Genomic DNA, 24,094 nt, shown 5'->3' with positions numbered 1-24,094 from the left:
GTTTGTTTTATAAAAAAAAAAATAATAATTTGTCCAATTATGTTTTTATCAGTTTTATACAATTTACAGGAAAAATGAGTCTGCTAACTACATTTAAAAAGGAAACTGAAATTGAAAGAATTTGTATAATAAAAATATGAGATCATTTAAAAAACTTAAAATACTTTGTTTCTAAACACTTTAAGGAAATTAAATAATTTTAATATAAATCATGGTCGCACCACATTTTTCAAAGCTACAGACAATTTATCTAGATGAAAAAAAAACACTAAAATCTCTTAATTTAAAATTTTAATATGAACAACAACATTCTTAATGTTTGAACAATTACAATAGATTATTATTATTTGTATTTTAAAATTGGCCTGTCGAAAATCCTTATGCGTCAATGACCTGTTAAACTGTTCAGACCTTAATGCAACTTAATAAAAGTATTTTTTTTTATCTGATTAACGAAAAGGATAAATTATGAATATGACATCTAAAACATTTCTTAATGTTCTTAATGTTAATTTAATAAATACTTACATGAGTAAAATTCTGTACAGTCAGATTACAATTTAAAAGAACTGTTATCAATTATATGTTTAGAATAAAAAGTAAAATAAAACAGCACTTATTTATTTAGAAATCATCCTAATATGCTGATTAAGTGATCCAGAATCATATCTTCTTCTTCTTCATCTATGTTGAAAACAGTTGTTTAATATTTATGAATTTAGCTGCTTAATATTTTGTGGAAGCCATTATAGATCTTCCAGGATTCTTTGAATGAAAAGTTCAACAGCATGTATTTGCTTTCAGAAATCATTCTAATATGTCGATTTGATACTCAAGGAACCCTTCTTGTTAAAATTGGTGCTGCTTAATTAAGTATGGATTCTTTATTTAAAATCATTTGTAGCATTATAAAAGCCTTTACTGGTGCTTTCAATCAATATAATACATCCTTGCTGATTAAAATGTACGGTCGGCTCATCCGTATCCTAAAATAAGCCACAGCATCATAGTAGTCCTTCAAGCATCCCTTAAACTTGCGTCCCCATCTGCCCTCAAACCGTTCATTGGTCCCATTAGTACAATTTCCCATCAGAACAGATGGATGGCCTCCTTTGAAAAGCTCTAGATGTTTGTTTACCTCTGCTTTTGTGAACTGTAAGTGCACAGTGGCCACGCACAGCGCCCAGTGTGCATCATCTGAAGGTATTGTTGTTGTTTAGCGGCTCTATGCACAAACTGGATTAATGCGCCGGCTTATTTCCCTGACTATGTGGGCAAACACAGTCCCATTCCAGAGAAAAGGATTGACTCTGGCAGATCCCATGGCTATTTTCAAATAGGGCTAAGTTTAGGCCTAACCTTTAGCACAACACTTTTCCATTTGAGAGATGGGCATGACATTTCCGTAGCTCTGCCTGAGCTCTTAAATGGGAACTTGCCAAGAATCCAAAGTGCTTCGTGCGTGGCTCTTTTAGCACTCTCGATGGAGACGAGATTACATGCTGATGCGAAGATCGCCGACAAATGAGCCTGTTTATATTTCCACCACTCTATTTGTTATAAAATGCAGTTGATCGGCCATGACATGATTAATTTGAGACTGTGTGTCCTTTTCCTGCTGTTTACACTGCTCGCCCGGCGCTGACGCCAATCTCATTCAGCGGCGGGAGGCTACGTGTGGGCTGTTAACTGTGCGCCGCATGTAGATTAGCTCGCGGGGCGCTAGCCGTCTGGGTGCCGGCAGATAACAGGGATCCCTCAACCCTATTGATTGTACTTCGCAACTCTCCTCACTCCTTTATTCAGCTGAGAAACATTTGTTCACAGTTGTCATGTTCTGGTGGCTTGAAAACTTAATTATGTGCTAATGCTTAATCACTATATGTCTGACCTCAGATTTGCGGTTTCCTGACTTTACAGCCCAGTCGTGATCCATAGGCCACATTTACACCGCGGACAGCTCTATTTATATATAGGTCTAAATGGAGGCAGTTTTGTGATGTGAGTCATTCTCTTGCGCCCAGACAACATAATAAATGATTAACAGTGATGCGAGCCAATCTATGTGTTATTTTAGCACATCCGTAGACGGTTTTCGTCTCTTAAAATAAAAATTAAAATGTGTGTAAAAGCTGTGAATGACTAATGAAACAGTCCGAAGGTTGAAGCTCTACAGTACGTTATCTGACAGTGATCCATATGTGCATATAAACTACTGAATATTCTGCTTTGCATACCAAGAAATATAGCAAACTTTTGCAATTTTTACACTTTCTAACTCATTCATTACAGTCAATCTAATATCCATATATTATATCAGTAAAGGGTGAAAATCTCCACCCCTTAATTTAATCTCCAGGGTAAAATGGGAATCGCTAGCGCAAGCATGTACCGCTTAGCTATATGTGACCCTGGACCACAAAACCAGTCTTAAGTCGCTGGGGTATGTTTGTAGCAATAGCCAAAAATACATTGCATGGGTCAAAATTATTGATTTTTCTTTTATGCCAAAAATCATTAGGAAATTAAGTAAAGATCATGTTCCATGAAGATTTTTTGTAAAATTCCTACTGTAAATGTATCAAAATGTAATTTTTGATTAGTAATATGCATTGTTAAGAACTTAATTTGGACAACTTTAAAGGTGATTTTCTCAGGATTTAGATTTTTTTGCACCCTCAGATTCCAGATTTTCAAATAGATGTATCTCGGCCAAATATTGTCCTATCCTAACAAACCATACATCAATAGAAAGCTTATTTACTGAGCTTTCATATTATATATACACATCTCAGTTTTGTAAAATTTAACCTTATGACTGGTTTTGTGGTCCAGGGTCACATATGAGACTTTTGTCAAAGTGTACAGTATGTACAGTACACTCTTCCAGGTCTAGAAATCATACTTGTAATATTCCCTCATATATTTGTGTTTTCCAAGAATGTAGGAATTCTGGTTCTTTAATGAAACAAATAAACTTTAGTGGTTCAGGGGGTCAATTTGCATTGTTTTACCTAATTTTAAAGGTGCCATAGAATGCATTGATACAATATTTTAAATTGTTCTCTGATATCTATATAGACGGTATATTAGATTAGATTCAACTTTATTGTCATTACACATGTACAAGTCCAAGGCAACGAAATGCAGTTTAGGTCTAACCAGGAGTGCAATAAGCAGCAAGTGCAGGATAAACTTTTAAAGTGCACTTTAAAGTAAACTTTTACTTATAAAGTGCACTTATAAAATTCTCCAGAAAGAGTTTTACAGGACTATTTACAACCCTAGGATTTGTCCCTAGAATGAAATGGTCTGTTATTACCTTATTTGGAAGGTTCATGAATAATAATGATGAGCTCTGCTCTGATTGGCTGTCTCACAGAGCGGCTCATTCAGTAGCTCACACATGGCGGAAAATATATATTTAATCACGGAGCCCAAGTCGCTATTAGTACGTGGACCAGTGAAACTGCCGTTTTGAATGCGTGATCATTTTACTTTCCCTTTTAAGATTTGCGATTGCCAAGCTCTGTGTAACGTTATACTACAGCAGCAGTACTTACCATATATTTTACAAGTTTACATGCTTGTTAGTGATGCTCAGGATCTGTTAATCATTCGCTATTGTCCACATAGTCATCTCTCCTTACTCTGTTTATGTGGTTAGTGAAATCTTATGTACTGCAGTGCAATGTAACAGACTACCGCTAGCAAGAAGCTAACCATGTTCCATGTAGTGTAGAAAACGTTATTTGTTTTCCTTGCCTTTCTGAGTACAGACACCAACCTATCCCTGCACTTAACATCTTCTGCACAACCTGGAACATAACATTTATTCCCGTGATCTGCCATTTTTGCTATTGTCCTTGCTTTGTTTCTTCACAATAGCCTGCCTGCAGAACTTCTGATGATTCGGCTATGCAAATGTTGGGGGTGTAACTATTAATGATCCCAAGACTATAACGTCATATATAGTCACTGTTATGTTAGGATTAGCCTGTTTTTCAGTGGTATTTTGTAAACACCAGATTTATATATGAAGGAGGAAACAATGGTGTTTAAGACTCACGGTATGTCATGTCTCAGAACTGTTATTATTTAACTATGCCAAGGTAAATACAGTTTCCCATTCTATGGCACCTTTAATGCTTGTTTTTTATTTTAATTTAAAGGGATAGTTCACCAAAAAATGAAAATTCTTGCATTAATTACTCACCCTCATGTCGTTCCAAACACGTAAGACCTTCGTTCATCTTCTGAACACAAATTAAGATATTTTGATGAAATCCGAGATGTTTCGTACCCTGCATAGACAGCAACACAACTGACACGTTCAAGGCCCAGAAAGTTAGTAGGAACATCATTAAAATAGTACATGTGACATCAGTGGTCCAACCTTAATTTTATGAGCAGTGTTGGACATTTTACTTTAAAAAAAGTAATTAGTTATAGTTACTAGTTACTTCTCACAAATAGTAACTGAGTTAATAACGGAGTTACATAATTAAGAAAGTAACTAATTACCAGGGAATGTAATTTTGTTACTTAAAAAAGTTCAAATATGTCAAATAACTTGGATGTCCCCAATATTAAATATGTTAAATGAATGAAATTGACACTAAATAGAATAAATTATTATTATAAAACATTGTATACAATCTACACTACACTTTTTTAAATATCTGAAAGTACACTTAGCATCAGTCAGTCAAGCATTATAATATGATATTATGATAATTTAACTTTAAACTTTTCTAATTAGAACTTAGTTCTAGTAATTAGAATAACCATGCATGAATGCATATTTGTCATGTTGACTGAACTTAGGACTGGTTGTGGTGCTTAAGATATTTTTTGTCATTTAGTGTTTCTATAAAAAAATAATTAATTTTAATACTTAATAATTAATACTAAGTAACAATACTGATAAGATAACAAAACGATTATGAAGTCTACTACTAATAACAATATAAAAGTCACTAAGGATTAATGAGCTGCTGGGTTCATGAATATTAATCACGTTGTCTGCGTTCGCTCGAACTGATATGCTGAAATCAAAACAGGGACGATAATAAATGAGTGCCAGCCAATAAAATTGCGGTTCGTCGCATCCATTCACATGAAATGAAAAATAAAGTATCCGGGCGCCCCGTGTTCGAATCCTGACTCGAGGACCTTTCCCGATCCCGCCCCCCATCTCTCTCCCACTTCGTCATGTCTGATCTGTCCTATCGTAATAAAGGCAAAAATGCCCAAAAATAAATCTTTAAAAAAAAAAAAAAAGAAACGAGGGAAACAGTAATTTGTTAGATTACTCGTTACTGAAAAAAAATAATGCAGTTAGTAACGGCATTTATTTATAACGCCTTATTTCCCTCACTGTTTATGAGGCTACGAGAATAATTTTGTGTGCGAACAAAACAAAAATAATGACTTTATTCAAAAATGTCATCTCTTCCCTGTCAAGAGTACCACAACTTTCTCATGAACGTGAGTCAAATACTGACAGGAAAAAAAAAGTATTGCCGTAGCTGGACTGTTTTAACAGTGTCCTTACTATCTTTCTGGGCCTTGAACGTGGTAGTTGCGTTGCTGTCTATGCTGGGTCAGAAAGCTTGGAACGACATAGGGTGAGAAATTACAGGCAGAATTTTTGTTTTTGAGTGAACTATCCCTTCAAATCATCCTGAAGCCTTCTAATAAATTTACTGAGGCCCCCTAGTGGCCCCGGCTCCTTGAAAAAAGTTTTGGTTTCTTTATTTTCGAGAGTGTTAAGTTCAGCAAATGGGCAAGTTATTTAAACAAAACTTTGACAAGGGACTCAAAGTGAAAAATCATTTCCCTTCGATAACAAACGCTGTTACCCAGTGCACTATTACAGAAAATGATTACACCCTAAAATCTATGAATTGCATCTGACAAGCCCAAAGACACCGGCAGACACAAGGGGCCTCTTTCCATCTTCTTATAACGATAATGAACAGTAAAAATCGGGAGCCCAGGCCAACAAAATCCTGGCTGCGTTTCGGCTGGCTGTTTATTGGTGCTTAATGAAAAACAATTTATCTAAATCACCGCCCCGGAGGATTCGTAGTTAAAGCTTGTGGAGAGAGGGGTGGGATTTTTGTCAGTGACAAATGCACCACTGTTTTTCCAATTCAAATCCAGTTGAGGGAAGAAAACAGCCGTTTACATTTAGGGCGGATGGAGGCGAGATGATAGAGGTGGGGAGGTTTCGAGCTTATGTTTCACAGTTTGCTTACTAAATATCACATCTAGATGTCAACCCTAAGTGTGCATGCTTAAATTAATGTGCTCCGGAATGCTTTAGAGCCTATTAGGTTCCATTTAAACTTCGAAGGCACATGCGTCATAGTTTTTCAAGCAATAAAAATCCATAATGAAAATGTCTGCAACTGTTTTTAGCTCTAACTAGAGCCAGCAATCCTCGTATGACAGTGAACACGGTGCCTGGCATTCAGGTGAGAGCCGTTTAACGAGCAGGCAGACGTACTTACCCTTTAATTATCACTGAGATCAGATGCAACCACCCAGTCAAACACGGGCATAAAATGAAACGCTTTCCATAATGCAATGTATTCAGCACCAGAAGAGTTTTGCATTTGTGTTTTAATTAAATGCTGTGCCCATCCACAGATTTTCCTCTGTGCATACATATAACCAGAGCCAATTTAAGAGGAGCTTGGAAACTAAGCCAAGGTCAGTGCTAAAGTGGAACTACAGTAGTTTGCTCAGTGTCATTATTATTCTATTCAGAATGGAAGCAGCGGTCAACCTTGACCTAGTATGAGCTTTATATGGTGGTCTAAAGCATAGGAAAAGTTCACCTAAAAAAAAAAATAATAATTACAAGGAAGGGAAAAAAGTAATTACGAAGGTTTTTTATTGTTTGTGTGAAATGTTTCTTTAAATGGAGTTTATTGAGCACTACATTTTTTTTCCAAACTGTCTAAAATGTTACAGATAATAATTGCTTTTACTCAGCAGGTCCGTTAATTCTAGTAGGCTTCTTTTTAATGTTCTCTAAACATATTTCACAGTTCTTTTTTCTTTTTAACACCCTACTGTATCATAATTCATACACAAATTTAAGGCCTCTAAATGATCAGCATGATCCAAACTGCTGAAAAAAAGAAAAGAAAACTTCATGTAATGCTATGTGTGTCTTTTTCCTGTGAAACCTTTAATGATTTGTATAAAGATAAATGGAATCGTAAAATTCAAGATGAACACTTACTGGACTGAGACAACACAGGTTTATCTCTGCATCATATATATATATATTTTTTTTTTTGAAAAAGCATGGTAAAATGTATGGAAGTCTGTTTTCATCTCATAATTGGACTTTAACTCACAATTTCAAGTTTAAATCAAACAATTCTGAGAAAAAAGACAGAATTGCAAGAGAAAAAGTCTGAATTTTTATCTCGCAATTCTGACCTTGTTTCTTGCAATTGCATGTTTACAGTATATTTGTCAGGGGTGCGTGCAAGACGAGACGAGACGAAATTCAAAGTAGACAGTTTCTTTAATATAATACTCCAAATGGAACAGGGCAGGAACAGGCAGGAACACAGAAGGCTTTCTCACACAACACGTAACGTTAAGGACCGACAATACACTGAACTCAAAGACAGACTTATAAAGGGAACTGATAATTACAGACAGGTGACGGGGATCGGGACAAACGAGGGCTAAACCAAATCACACAGATCTACAGGGGAAGACAATGGGAGAAACCAAAGACATAAACTGACAGAACTGTGACATTACGCCCCCTCCGAATAGGCACGTCCTCGCGCCGTAGAAAAAGAAAAAGAAAACAGAAAAGAGGGGCGAAAAAACAGAAAACTAGAGTCCATAATGGAGGGGTTTCGGCGGAGGACGCCACCTAAGGAGGGGGACCAAAACAAAAGTTCGAGGGGCAAACAGGACAGTCCAAGGGGGCGACGATGGTGGGAGGAGCCAGGGAAGAAACAGGAGGGACCTGAAGCAGGAGGAAGTTAGCAGGACCCAGACCACAGCCATGATGACGGCCCACGGTGGAGCCGACGGAGGGAGGAGCCATGGTGGAGGAAGGACCGTCGACTCCATGGGGCCGACCGACAGAGGCGGAGCAGATGGAGGAGGAGCCCGAGGTGGAGATGGAGAGCCGCAGATCCAGGGTGACGCCGAGGATCCGGAGGTCCAAGGTGGAGCATAAGGCTCTGGCGGCCGAGGCGGAGTTCCGGAGGTCCGCGGCGGAGCCGGAGCGACAGAGGATGGAGACTGTGCCCGCAGGAAGGAGGAGTCCCTAGGAGCCGGAGGGACGGCGCGACGAGGCACAGCCGGAGGAGCAGAGTCCGGAGGAGACGATGGGGTGACGACAGACCAGGGCGGAGCCGGAAAGACGATGGAGCCTGGTGAAGCTAGTGGAACGACGGGCGACGGTGGAGAGGAGGGCGTCGAGAGCCGTGGTGGAACCGCAGGGTCGGAGGGCCGAGGCGGAGTCCTGGACTCGGAGGCTGGAGGCGGAGCTGAGGGATCCTCCAGCCGAGACGCCGTTGGAAACTGGCAGCCCCGCGGCGAGCCCACTGCACAGGTGTTGGGCTGAGGATGAGCTGAGGGGCTGTCAGGGGACAGCGGCGGCCACACAGGCATGGCTGTGGATGACAGAGGGTGGGCGGGTGGGAATTCCGGGCTGATAGGGAAGTCAGGACAGACAGATATTTCAGACGAAAAGTCAATGAGGTCCCCAGAATGGTCCTCAAGCTCACCCCCAGTGGTGGTGCAGTGGGCAGGGCTCTCTGTTGCCCTCTCTTGCTCCACGTCATACTCCACCGTCGCGGATGTTGCAGTCGGCTCTCGCACTCTCGTCCGGCTCTGGCTCTGTCGCTCTCGGCTCTGGTTCTCCATCGTCGGTGGGCTCGGGCTGCAACTCCGCTTGTCGGGGTGATGTTGGGCTGGGTTCTGGGTCAGGTGTGGGGCTGGTGTCATCCTCCGTGTCCAATGAAGATCTGCTGGACACCAGCACCCACACGATGTAATCAGCGAAGCTCTCTCGAGGACCTTCCCCGGACAGCTGCCTCTTGATGGTTTGACTCAGTCCCTTTCGGAAAAAGGTACAGAGGCAGTAGTGCGGGTAGTGCGTGTAAGGCACGAGGTGGATGAAGTCTCTGGTGTAGTCCTCGAGAGAGCGATCCCCCTGCTCCAGGAGAATGATGCTGACGGCAGGGTCCATGATGAAAAAAAAAGAAAAATAAACACTGGTAAAAACGGAAAAAATAAAGCAGGGGAAACACGCTGCGACTGTTTCGGTCGGTCCTTCTGTCAGGGGTGCGTGCAAGACGAGACGAGACGAAATTCAAAGTAGACAGTTTCTTTAATATAATACTCCAAATGTAACAGGGCAGGAACAGGCAGGAACATAGAAGGCTTTCTCGCACAACACGTAACGTTAAGGACCGACAATACACTGAACTCAAAGACAGACTTATAAAGGGAACTGATAATTACAGACAGGTGACGGGGATCGGGACAAACGAGGGCTAAACCAAATCACACAGATCTACAGGGGGAGACAATGGGAGAAACCAAAGACATAAACTGACAGAACTGTGACAATATTATGCAATTCTGAGAAAAATTGCAAGATCTAAACTTGCATTTGCAAAAAAAAAGTTAATTTTTATCTTGCGATTCTGACTTTATTTTGCACAATTGCAAGTTTATATTATGCAATTCTGAGAAAAAAGTCAGAATTGCAAGATGTAAACTCACAATTGCAATTAAAAAAGTGAGAATTGTGAGAAAAAAGTTTTGAAAAAATTTTTTGTCTAGCAATTATGACTTTATTTTGTTTAATTGCAAGTTTACATTAAGCAATTCTGAGGAAAAAAAAGTCAGAACTGTTTTTCCTTGCAATTCCGAGTTTATACAGTATCTCCCAATTCTGACTTTTTTTTCCCTCTTAATTCTGGCTTTTTACTTGCAATTGAGCATTTACATCTTGCAATTCTGAGAAAAAAAAAGTCAATTGTAAATGCTCAATTGCAAGTAAAAAGCCAGAATTGCAAAATATACTGTAAACTTGCAATTTACTTAACTTTAAACTTAAAAAAAGTCAGAATTTGAGATATAAACTCGCAATTGCAAGATATATGCTCGCAACTTCAAGAAAAAAAAGTCATAATTTTTTACCTCACAATTCTGACTTTATTTCTTGCAGTTGCAAGTTTATATTATCCAATTCTGAGAAAAAAAAAGATTAAAAAAAAAATTCTGAATTGCGAGATGTAAACCTTTTCTCTCTTTTTTTTATTTTTATTCTGTGTGGTGATGGGCTTCCAAATATGATATAATGGTTCTGAGGAAATTTATTTGGATAACTCTCAATCATCTTTGTATTGAATTGCACTAAATGTTTGCCCCAAACATTAAAAACTACAGAGTTTTGGTCTTCAGGCATAATTTTGGGGTATATAGAGCGACAACTGATTTTCCATGCATTTCATGCGAGTAGTCTGCTGTACTGTTATAAAGATCTGATTGATTCACAATTCAAGTTACTGTTTTGGCTTATAAATAGTGTATATAAATAAAAAAGTGTTTTATTTATGCCTTGACTTTGAACTCTTGTCCATATAATCTTATATCACACTGTCTGGGCCATGAAATCCTCATATATAGTGTGATGTACTTTTTAAGCGTTTTGTATTATTTCACATGTCAAGCTTTACGGGGTTAACCTTTGCACCTTTCTGCTTTTTCTTAGATAATGGTGCTGACTGACCCTGAGTTTGAAAGCAGTATTCTCATCAGCTCAGACGAAGGTGCCAGTTATCAAAAGTACCGCTTGAACTTCTTTGTCTTAAGTCTTCTTTTCCATCACACGCAAGAGGACTGGGCTTTGGCCTACAGCCACGATCAAAAGGTAAGCTTTGGTTTATCTAAGAGCCTCCACTGGTAAACATCACAAATGACCATATTAACTTAAAGTCTTCTTGACGATGATTCATCAGTTAAAAAAATTATCTTTTTCACAGCAATGCAGTAGAAGAAATGTTTTCTCTATATGTTAACCATTAGTAAAATAGCTATTTAGACACTGTTTTATCAAGCTCGCATTCAGAATGGCTTTATTTTGGTATTTAATCCATTTATCCAATTAATTCGCTTTAGATAAAATCATGTCTCGCCCTACCATTCTTCTCACTGAATAGCAATTGTAGAGTGAACAATAAGTAACTGAACAGTGACAGGAGTTTTGTGCTTGTTTAAGCTACATTGAGTAGGATGGTTTATAGGCTGAATATTTTTAGGTATGGTACTTAGTTGGCAAGGGTGGCTAAGAAATGCCATTTCTACATTTTGTTTTTGGTCCTTTTTTGATGCTGGAATGGTTCTCAAATAAAAATGAGTGAATTCTGTGAAGTGCTGAAAATTTAATAATCATTTACCAAGGACAAACCCTCCCACGAGAGTGATAGTGAGAAGGAAAGATAAAGAGAGCAAAAAAGACAGACTTTTGACTTTTAAAGGTCTCCTTTTATTTGGCAGTGATTCATATTCATAGTCAGCCCGTAAAGGAAACCCAATAAAAAGTGTGTGAACAGAATGGACATCCAGCAAAATTAGCTGAAGCTTGTAAATACATCCAAACAGCAAGAGAATATATCGCTGTCCACGCTTTGAGCCGGCCTTTTGTTGTATAGAGTTGAAGTATGAATTGTGTAGATTTATGTTGTTTTATAGCATCAGAATGTACGTCTACATTTACTAAAAGGGCACATTAAATGAATCAAAAGTTACAGTAAAGACATTTACAACCACTCATAGAACAAAATCATTAAGCAGCAAATGTTTTCAACATTGATAATAATAGTTTCTTGAGCAGCAAATTAGCGTATCACATTTTTTTAAAGGATCATGTGACACTGAAAACTAGAGGCTGATGAAAATTCTGAGTTCACAGGAATAAACTAGATTAAAAAGTTTGTCAAGACAAACTTTAAGTTGGTTTGAAAAAGCCTGATCAGAAAGTGTAAAAAAGTTTAAAACTTCAAGAAATTGTAGAAATTTTATGGTTTTCAGTCCAAAAAAGATTGAAGTTTAAAGTAGTTTCAAAGCTTGAATGTTTTGAAAGCAATACAGTCTGTCAGACGGATGGATGGATAAATGGATAGACTTCTAACTTATTTAACATGTTACTAGCATGTAACTAGCGTGATTAGCAAGTTACTAGCATGTTTCTGGCTTGATTAGCATGTTACTAGCATGTTTGTAACATGATTAATGCCAATAGCATGTTACTTGCATGTTGTTAGCATGAGCATGTTGATATCATATTTCTAGCATGATTAGCAAGGCACTAGCATGTTTCTAACATGGTTAGCATTTTGTTAGCATGTTTCTAACATGATTAACATTTTACTAGCGTGTAGCTAGCATGACTAAATGTCGCTAGCATGCTGTTAGCATTTCTAGCATGATACAGTTACTAGCATGTTTTATTAACTTATTTAACATTTAATTAACATGTTTATAGCATGATTAACATGTTGTTAACATGTTTCTAGCCTGATTAACATGTTAACATGTTTCTAGTGTGTTGTTAACATGTTGTTAACATGTTTCTAGCCTAATTAGCATGGTTAGCAATTTACTAGCTTGTTGTTAACATGTTGTTAACATGTTTCTAGCCTAATTAACATGTTGTTAACATATTTCTAGCCTAATTAGCATGGTTAGCAAGTTACTAGCATGGTTAGCAAGTCATTAGCATGTTACTAGCATGATTAGTATGTCATTGGCATATTTCAAACATGATTAGCCTGTTACTAGCATGTTGCTAGTATGATTAGAATGTCGCTAGCAGATACAGATAGATAGACAGACAGACAGACAGACAGATAGATAGACAGACAGACAGATAGATAGATAGACAGACAGACATACAGATAGATAGACAGACAGACAGACAGACAGACAGATAGACAGATAGACAGACAGACAGACAGACAGACAGACAGACAGACAGACAGACAGATAGACAGATAGACAGACAGACAGACAGACAGATAGACAGACATACAGATAGATAGACAGACGGATAGACAGGCAGACAGACAAATAGACATACAGATAGACAGACAGACAAACAGATAGATAGACAGACAGACAGACAGACAGACAGACAGACAGACAGACAGAGAAAGATAAAGCTAAAGCAACTCGAGTCAGATCAGATCTGAAGACCAAAAGATATGTTTGTAGAGTTAAAGCTCTAGGAGGAGTAGCAGTCCAAAATTTTAGTCTCGGCGGAACAATAATAACTAAGTTTAAATAGCATTTCAGTAAGTTGACTTTTACAAGCCAACTTAATTACATTTTAGTATATTCAATATGTTTAACACACTCAAAAAAAAAAAAGGTGTTGAATGAACGTAACTAAATTATGGTAAACTTTTCCATCCAATTGAATTGCGTTTCTCTAACAAAATCTAACCAGTTTGAAATGATTTGTTGTAATCTTGTTAGATGAACATAAATGTATTTAATCAAAACAACAAACTAAAATTTGGTCATTCCTACTTGATAATGTTTTGCCATGCCTAATAGAGAAATTCTTGTCAGATTAACTACATTTAATTTCGCCATGCATAATGAATAAAATATTGCCATATTAATTGCATTTTTTTGTCAGAATGTAAACTACACAAATTTTTGTCCTGCTTACAAGATAAAATTATACCTACATAACATAACAAATGAGACACTTTAAATTAAGTTTCAGTAAATTAAAAACTCTTTTTCATAATTATAATAAAGTGTACATTTATAGTCTGCTGTAAAGAAAAGAAGAAATTTCAGCACAAGCTTTTATATGAACACTTATCATACAAACCTCAACAGTGGTGACAATAAATATTCATACTACAGAGCATGATAGGAGTTTTGTACCATGATGTTACCCAGCATGCATTGCAGTGTGAAGCATTTTGTTGATTGTCACCATTGTTGAGATTCATATGCTGACTCTTCATGTGTGTGTCTATATGACGCAGCTATTCAAAACATTTGCATGTACATGGGTTGAAACTGATTCACGATAACAGATGAAATACGTTACTCTGAAACTATGGTATCACAGAAACATTACACAGAACCTATATTTAAACAAAAAAATGAACTTATGCAATCAGTGATCAGACAATTTACATTTGTCTCATCACAAGCAATGGATAACTGCACAACATAGAGCACTGATCTCACTGTGGTACAACAACATATGTATCATTGCAGTGAAAAATCTAATATCGCAAGTTAAGGGTCAAGAGCCCAACCAAAGTTAACCCTGATCTCCATGATGGTGACATTGTTTTCTAAACAAAACATTTAAACTGACCATTCTCAATAAGATCTTCTGACAAAAATATGGTCAGACTGGTAATTAATGAGTGAAGCTGGTGCTACTATTTGACTATTTGTGGAGCGGTTTAATCCTCCTCTGCTGAGATCTTGAGAGATTTAGTATCTTTTATTTCAGTTGATTTCATCTGAGGCTGTTGCTGAAGTCAGTTGTAGTTCTTGGTTCTTCGGTAATTCAGCTTGGTTAACAGCAGGTGTTCATGATTAACAAAAAAATTTCATGTTGACTCAACTAGAAAAAATATTGTAAACCTATTTTTCTCTAAATTATGTTGACTAAATTAAATTCAATTAAGCTCAAATGATTTTAATCAATATTTAAATTGAACAAACAACAAAAATTAGTTTTTTGAGTGTACATTCAAATAGAAAACTGTTTTAAATTGTAATAATATTTCACAATATTTCTGTTTTTACCATATTTTAAATTAAATATCAATAATAAGCATAAGAGACTTCTTTCCAAAATCTTACAGCCCATGTGTCCATGTAGAATCAGCCACTTCTTTTTCTGTATCTAAACTTTTAGAGGTAAACCATCGAACTTAGTCACTGGTCTCTGCACTTCCCATAATGATGTTATCCCGAGCCTTGGAGACAGTCATGCTTACTCGCTCAAAAAATGACACACATTAATACTGTGGCGACATGGCACTAAAGTGTCTCATTTTCTGAATCGACAAGGGTGGCTGACACTGTGTCCAGACTCATCACGGCTGGAGCAGAGCTGTGGATTAGGTCAACACCTGAAGCATTGTCTTATAGAGAGGTGTCAGGCTGGTCTGGTCCACTCGCTGACGATTCATTACAGACAGATGGTGGTTTAGGCTCAGCTTTCTCCCTTTTCTCCTCAGAAGAACACCGGCTCGGGCCTCTCAGATAAAGGAGCCTCTGGGAATCTGACAAAAGAAATAGCAATTGATCCCTGCCCACCCTCTCAGTCTGGTTAACTGAGGTTTCATTGACCAGCAGAAGTCCACAAAAGCCATTCAGTGTCTTTAATGATACTAATAGCTGGCTCTAAATGGTCGTTTTATGCAACAGTGCGGAAGCAATAAGGTTCTTTTCTAATAAGATAGCTGCAGAAGTAGCCGTGGCCTTTGAGACAACCTTGGAGTACACCAAATAGGCCTCGTTACATTTGATGTGATTGATCTACTTTGATTAAAGGAATATTCTGGGTTCAATATAAATGAAGTGCAGTTGACAATATTTGTGGCATAATGTTGATTAAAGCCAACAATATTGCTACCTTGAAAAAAAATAAAAATCAAGGTTATAGTGAGGCATTTACAGTTAAAGTGAATAGAGACAGTTTTTAGAGGATTTAGAAGCAGACATTATAAATATTATGAAATTTTAAATGAGTTTTTTTTTAATCTTTAAATAATAATTGTAATAATAATATTTCAACAATAATTGTCAAACTGTGTTCATTAGCTTTTTTGTTTATCACAATACTATCAGTGATATTTGGATTTAAAACTGCTTCTTCAACCAGCAAGTTTATCCCATTTAACCCATTTATTTAGACTAACAACCATTGCAATGTTCCCGAAACAAAAATAAAAAATATTTTTTAAGGATTTTTCCCCTTTCCGTACAGTTAAAATACATAAATCAATAAATGAATAATGGATAAATAAATAAATGTACAAATTGAGTGTTAGTGGCATAATGGTGATTACAGCCAAAAAGTTTGGCATATGCAAAATAAAAAATAAAATAAAATAAAACATAAAATAAATAACAAATAAAACATAAAATAAAAAAAATATGAAATCTTATAAGAAATATATTTTTAAGACATTATAACATTGATTCAACTGTTAAAACCACAATTTAACAGTTTAAATTTTATATATTTAAATGTTATAATAATAATTGTCATAAATAATAATTTTAAAATAATAATAATTGTCAAACTATGTTCCTGTGTTCAACTTTTTTTTGTCAATGATATTTGACATAAAACTGCTTCTGCAATCAGCAAGTTTATCAATAAATTGATAAATAAATAAATAAATTAAAAATAAATAAATAAATAAATAAATAAATGTACAGAATTGAGTGTGTTAGTGACATAAAGGTGATTACAGCAAAAATAGTTTTGGCATGTGTAAATTAAATTAAATTAAATTAAATTAAATTAAATTAAATTAAATTAAATTAAATTAAATTAAATTAAATTAAATTAAATTAAATTAAATTAAATTAAAAAGTTGTTTTGGGGTGTATGATTTTGCATAGTCATGGAAATTAAGTTTTAAAATGTGATATAACCACACAAAAAGATTTGTAAGTGATTTTGTCTCATTAAAGGGATAGTTCATCCAGAAATGAAAATCTATCACTATCATCTAGTGCTGTGTCTCAACCAATAAGAATCATCGGCTGAAACCATGGAGTCAAGGTTTTCCTGGTTAGTAAGCATTTTTCCTCTATGTTTGTCATTCAAAACTATCTGTGTATTCTAACAAACTGACATTTTTGCTAAATAAGTATTTTAGTGTTGCAGTAGATATTTATCAATGATTAATGTGTTTCTGGAGGGCCCTTAAAAGTGTGACTTTTTCTGCTGCCTTTGATGTCACAATTCAGGATCGTCACTCGTACAGAGCTTGAGGTTTGCGTATGTTATTGTGGTGCCATGAGCCCATCACAGCTTTCTCCAGGTATTAGACCCTCTCCTGGAACATATGTTTGGTGTGCAAATCTGTGCAAAGCTTTGGGTGTTTCTGGAAGTGCCCAGCACTGATTCATCAGCAGCATAGAGTTGAGAAAATTCAGCGGCTAAATTATGCATGGCAGATGGTTGGGAGATGACAAAACTTTCATTATCCTTCAGGCAGAGCGCTGGCTTCCCCTGTCTAATCTTCCATTTTAAATTGAAGAAAAATGTATCATCAGTGTCTCTACTAAGAAATTCAGCTGTTGTTTCTTCTTGTTGCAGGAGTTGTCTAAATAAATGACAAATAAATTATACCCCTGTTCTGTCGTGCCAGCATTTTGCTCACGATAATAGATATGTCATTCTCAAAGTTCGGTATAGCGTCAACTTTATCATTCCTTGTTGAATGAAATGACAAAGAATTCATTGCAGCTTCAGTGACTTTGGATCATTGCAGTAGGCATATAATTGTTTGTTTGTCATCCTATTTATATCACATTATTTTATGCTGTGATTATAGGCTGTTTTATGCACCCACGCTATACCAAAAGAATGTACTGACATATTCCATAAGATAAAATGTGCAATTCAAAAGATATTTTCTCTTTTTTTTTTGTATGAGCTTCAACAATTTCCAGATGTTTTCACAGGTTTGAATTGCTTGCAAGTAGTTCCAGCTGCAGTGTTGTATTAGATTTATATGATAAATGCTCCATAATAATATTACATTTGAAAATTTGCTTTAATGTTTTCGGAGATGTGAGCTCCAGGGCGCCAGCGGGTGCTCAGCACTCATGAACCCGCCGAGAGTAGCCTTGCCTCAGCCAGAACCTCTGGAATTTGTCGCAGGCTCTGGTGTTTCTATGAGGTACAATTTGTTTTAGGTAAATCAAACAGGTAGTTTTTTTCCACTAATCTATCATTTGTTCCAGAGCTAATAGTTTGGGCTGAGGGCGAAATCTTATCACGTTATATCTTATGTAAATTTAATGCTGTATATCAGAGCACTGCCTTTGTACTTTTGACTGAAAATTACTGAACTTTTATGATGGCTGTTTTTTTTTAATATTATTATTGTCACGGATTGGCCAGGTTCTACTCCCTCACTCACTCAACGATCACAGTCACCTGATTACTAATCAGACGCACCTGAAACCAATCACCAGCACCACATAATAGCACACCACACACCTCACTCAGTGTCCGGGCTCGTTTTCACGAAGCGGACTCATTGTGTTTCTCTGTCGAGTTCACAAACCTCAAAGACATACTTACCTCGCTATTTACCTGTTGAAACTTACCTGTTGTCTCATCTATTCCAGTACGAAGTCTGTTCTCTGTTCCAGTCAGCTGTGGTCAGCCATAAGCCTGTTCGTCTATCACCAACGGTGTGTGTGTGTGTGTGTGTGGGTCGGAGTCCTCCTCCCGTCGTTCCTGGAAAGGAAAAGGATCTGTATTCAGTATTCATCTCTAGTCAACGAATATCATACTTGGACTGTTGATACTTACCCGGTTCTGCACGTCATCTTATCCACAACGCTCTGCTGATAATAAACATTGTTATATTGATCACTTACCTCTCTTGTTTGGTCTGCTTCCGTAACAGTTAGCCCGGACCAACACAGTATCAGCATGAGCAATCGGGACCCGTTTCAAGAGCTGGTGGACTCGCTCAGGAAGGTTTTGTTGGCTAGTCATGCCACCACTCCAACTTCAGCTCATCCCACCGCACCACCGGCACCCAGCACTTCTTCGGCTCCCGTGAACGTCCCTTCCAGTCCCATGGCCCGACCAGCGCCCTACTCTGGCGGGGCGGAGGAGTGCAGCGGATTCCTGTTACAATGTTCATTGATATTCACAATGCAACCTGCTCTCTATCCCACAGATTCTTCGAAAATAGCCTTCATCACGTCTCTGCTTACCGGACCAGCTCTCAAATGGGCGGACACGTTTTATCAGCAGGCCGGGCCGGCAACCCATTCGATCCAGGCTTTCGTCGCTCATTTTAAAGAGGTTTTCGGACGTTCTGATGCAGAAGTATCCGCAGGAGAGCAATTGTATCATCTTAAGCAGGGAAGTATGACGACACAAGATTACTCCCTGCGTTTCCGAACTTTGGCCGCTGCCAGCGGATGGAATGAGCGATCATTACTGACCACGTACCGGCTCGGCCTAGAACCCAATCTCCGGATGCAGTTAGCTGCTTTGGACGATTCCATGGGATTGGAGAAGTTCATTCAGCAGTCACTTCGTTGTTCAGATCGTCTAAAATCCTACCAAGACCAGTCCGCCACTACTGCACTCCTCCGACCAGTTACATCCGCCAGCCCTCCAGAACCAGAACCAATGATCCTGGAATCAGGGAAAATCTCTGCAGCTGAGCGACAGAGAAGACTGACCCGGGGTCTTTGCATGTACTGTGGGGCTGCGAGACACGTGCGACTCAACTGTCCTATGCGTCCTATACGATCTTTGGTGAGTGTAATACGTTCTGAATTGGATAACATGCATCCTTTGACTACCAATGTTCAGTTAACCACCCACACATCCTGTGTTACAGTCGCAGCCCTCATCGACTCCGGGTCAGCGGGAAACTTCATCTCTAACACCCTCTGTCGCCAGCTCCAGCTACGCACCCAAGCATCAACCACCATCTACCAGATTCAACCGATAACTAACCGGATCAGCTCACGGACCCGTATTCACCGGAAAAGTGAACCCATCATCCTACAGATTGGAGTTTTGCACCGTGAGGAGATTCAGTTTCTGGTTCTGGAGGGAGCTACTATGGACATCATCTTGGGGCGCCCGTGGCTGGTGAAGCATGATCCCATCCTCTCTTGGGGCACAGGAGAGGTGATAAAATGGGGAAAAGAATGTACCAACCAATGTTTCCCAGATCTTCCACGTCCTAGACACAAGATACTACCTGTCAACGTCACCTCCGTCGAAAGTCCGGTTGAGAAGCAGTCAGTCCAGATTCCTGCCATTTACTCGTCGTTTCAAGACGTCTTCTGCCCCAAGAGAGCTTCCCAGCTACCTCCACATCGGCCATGGGACTGTGCCATTGACCTAGTTCCGGATGCTCCAATGCCCAGAGGTAAGATCTACCCGCTGTCGCTTCCGGAGACCAAGGCAATGGAGGAGTACATACAGGAGGCTCTCGATCAGGGTTACATCCGACCATCAACATCACCCGCAGCATCCAGTTTTTTCTTCGTTGCAAAGAAGGATGGAGGGCTGCGGCCATGCATCGATTACCGTATACTCAATCAAGGCACCATCAAGTTCCGGTATCCCCTTCCTCTCGTCCCTGCGGCCCTCGAACAACTACGCACTGCCAGGGTGTTTACGAAGTTGGACCTCCGCAGCGCGTACAACCTCGTGAGGATACGTGAGGGGGACGAGTGGAAGACTGCCTTCGTGACCCCTACTGGCCACTACGAGTATTTGGTCATGCCCTATGGTTTGGTCAACGCCCCCTCCGTATTTCAGAACTTCATTCACGAGGTACTCCGGGAGTTTCTGCACCACTTTGTCGTCGTCTACATAGACGATATCCTGATTTACTCCCGGAGTGAGGCCGAACATCGCCTCCACGTTGCGGAGGTCCTTCAAAGATTACGGGATCATCACCTGTATCTCAAGGCGGAGAAATGTTCATTTCACCTACCAGCAGTACACTTCCTTGGATACGTCATCGACCAGAAGGGGGTCCGTATGGACGAGAGGAAGGTATCTGCAGTTGTATCCTGGCCAGAACCCACCACTATCAAAGAGCTTCAACGATTCTTAGGTTTCGCCAATTTCTACCGCCGGTTTATCAAGAACTACAGCATCATCACTGCTCCACTTACCAGTCTACTCAAAGGAAAACCACGAACCCTACTCTGGAACCCTGACTCGGCCGCAGCCTTCCATAACCTCAAGGAAGCATTTACACAGGCACCTCTTCTAACCCATCCTGACCCTGATCTCCCTTTCGTGGTAGAGGTAGACGCTTCTACTACCGGCGTGGGAGGTATTCTGTCACAACATCATGGTACTCCTCCATTGCTTCATCCCTGTGCCTACTATTCCCGGAAGCTCAGCCCTGCGGAGAGGAACTATGACATCGGCAACCGCGAGCTCCTTGCCATCAAGCTCGCTCTGGAGGAGTGGCGACATTGGTTAGAGGGATCCAACCACACGTTCCAGGTGATAACAGATCACAAGAACCTACAGTACCTCCGAGACGCCAAACGGCTCTGTCCCCGTCAGGCAAGATGGTCCCTGTTCTTTTCACGATTCAACTTCACCATAACCTACCGGCCAGGATCCAAGAATACCCGAGCTGATGCTCTGTCTCGCATCCATGATTCTCACGACTTGCCTGACACACCCACGACCATAATCCCCGAAAACATCATCGTTCAACCCATTGAATGGACCAACCCGCCAGCTGTCGCCACTCCGGAACCCAGATCTCCGCCGGGCTGTCCACCTGGTCGCAGATTCATCCCTAGGACCCAGCGGGTAGATCTAATCCATTCAACACATACCTCTCTGGGCACTGGACATCCAGGGGCCAACAACACTCTCTCGCTGCTGACGGACCGCTTCTGGTGGCCGCACATGGCAAGGGATGTGAGGAGGTATGTCCAAGGATGTAAGGAGTGTGCAATGTCCAAGAGTCCACGTCATCTGCCTGCTGGAAAACTCCATCCCTTGCCTGTGCCGAACCGCCCCTGGTCACACCTGGGAGTTGACTTCATGACAGATCTCCCCTCATCTGACGGTAACACCTGCATCTTTGTTATAGTTGATCGATTTTCAAAATTCTGCCGACTGATACCTCTGAAAGGTCTTCCCACAGCCCTAGAGTCTGCCGAACTGCTCTTCAACAAAGTCTTTAGGTACTATGGCATTCCGGAAGACATCGTCTCAGACAGGGGTCCACAGTTTATTTCACGGGTGTGGAAGTCTTTTCTCAAACTCCTAGGTGTGACCGTTAGCCTCTCCTCTGGATACCACCCTGAGACCAACGGGCAGACGGAGAGGAAAATCCAGGAGGTGGGGCGGTTCCTCCGGACATTCTGTCATGGTCACCAGGACTCCTGGAACCAGTTCCTGGGTTGGGCAGAATACGCCCAAAATTCACTGCGGCAACCCACCACAGGACTCACGCCATTCCAGTGTGTGCTCGGCTTCCAACCACCTCTCTTCCCCTGGAATGGCGAACCATCACAGGTGCCCGCAGTGGATTACTGGTTCCGGGAGAGCGAGAGAGTCTGGGACGAGGCTCACCATCATCTTCAAAGGGCAGTGCGCAGAACCAAGTCCACTGCTGATAAGAAGAGGATTCCTGGTCCCACATACACTCCTGGGCAGAAAGTCTGGCTCTCCACAAGAGACATCCGTCTGCGCCTGCCCTCGAAGAAATTGAGTCCCAGGTTTGTTGGCCCCTTCACCATCGTGGAACAGGTCAACCCCGTCACCTACAGACTCCAATTACCACCACAGTACCGTATCCACCCCACATTTCACGTCTCTTTACTGAAACCCTTTCACCCACCTGTGATTCCCTCCACAGAACCTGGTCAGGAAGAGGAACCCCCTCCCCCCTTGGTGCTGGAAGAGGGATCCATCTACTCGGTCCGAGAAATCCTTCTGTCCCGACGTCGTGGTGGTAGTCTGGAGTATCTCGTCGACTGGGAAGGCTACGGACCAGAGGAGAGGTCGTGGGTACCCAGAGTTGACATTCTAGATCCAGCCCTCATGGAGGAATTCCATCGTAACCATCCTGAATGTCCAGCCCCTCGAGGACGAGGTAGACCACCACGACGTCGGAGGCCTCGGCCCTCAGGAGCGGGCCCTGGGGAGGGGGGTAATGTCACGGATTGGCCAGGTTCTACTCCCTCACTCACTCAACGATCACAGTCACCTGATTACTAATCAGACGCACCTGAAACCAATCACCAGCACCACATAATAGCACACCACACACCTCACTCAGTGTCCGGGCTCGTTTTCACGAAGCGGACTCATTGTGTTTCTCTGTCGAGTTCACAAACCTCAAAGACATACTTACCTCGCTATTTACCTGTTGAAACTTACCTGTTGTCTCATCTATTCCAGTACGAAGTCTGTTCTCTGTTCCAGTCAGCTGTGGTCAGCCATAAGCCTGTTCGTCTATCACCAACGGTGTGTGTGTGTGTGTGTGTGGGTCGGAGTCCTCCTCCCGTCGTTCCTGGAAAGGAAAAGGATCTGTATTCAGTATTCATCTCTAGTCAACGAATATCATACTTGGACTGTTGATACTTACCCGGTTCTGCACGTCATCTTATCCACAACGCTCTGCTGATAATAAACATTGTTATATTGATCACTTACCTCTCTTGTTTGGTCTGCTTCCGTAACAATTATTCAATAAATAATATTTTATATAAATAATAGTAGTGTGTAACAATACTAATTAGTATTGGGAAATGGTGTGTGTGTTCGTGATGGTGAATTTAGTTACAGTATTCCACTATTAGACGGCAAAAATAGAGCGTTTTAGAGTGAGTCAACAATAAAGAATTTTATATTGAAAGAGACTGAAACTGTTTTAAACAGGAAGTTATTTTTACTTTCAACAACAGCTTGTAAGACGCAGCTAACAAATGCACTGAGCAGCATCTCATCGGAAATCACCCTTAACAGCTGATGAAAGGATAGTTCGACAAATATAGTCTATTGTTTTCCTCAGCGAACTTTCAAACTAATGTTTTCATGCTGTGTCATCAATCGGCCATATTAGAAGCATTGAATGTAAACAACTCACATATTTTGCTGATTATTGCTGCTAAAAATGGTCAGTTATTGTCATGTTTTGGGCTGTACTAATCTGTCGGACTGGAAAACTAAAGAAAACTAAGGAACAAAACACCAAACTGAACCAGATTTTCCAGGGCAAGAATCTGGTCAGGTAGATGACATATTAGGCTTATATCTTAATTAATACTGCCTGTA

At 39.9% G+C, this 24,094-nt stretch overlaps 1 protein-coding gene across 2 annotated transcripts in view; it reads left to right on the top strand.

The window, feature by feature from the left end:
• The window catches only part of sorcs3a (sortilin related VPS10 domain containing receptor 3a), a 351,206-nt gene that overhangs the window by 182,488 nt on the left and 144,624 nt on the right, over positions 1-24,094 (top strand). For both annotated transcript variants that reach the window (XM_073842202.1, XM_073842201.1), the window contains exon 4: positions 10,775-10,933. In XM_073842202.1, coding sequence (XP_073698303.1) covers positions 10,775-10,933 — 159 coding nt within the window. The remainder of the gene's footprint in view (positions 1-10,774; positions 10,934-24,094) is intronic.

The sequence above is a fragment of the Garra rufa genome, chromosome 6, assembly GCF_049309525.1.
Source record: "Garra rufa chromosome 6, GarRuf1.0, whole genome shotgun sequence".
In the NCBI taxonomy this organism is placed as follows: Eukaryota; Metazoa; Chordata; class Actinopteri; order Cypriniformes; family Cyprinidae; genus Garra; species Garra rufa.
The sequence above is the reverse complement of the archived record's forward strand: the minus strand, read 5'-3'. Positions and strand labels throughout refer to the sequence as shown.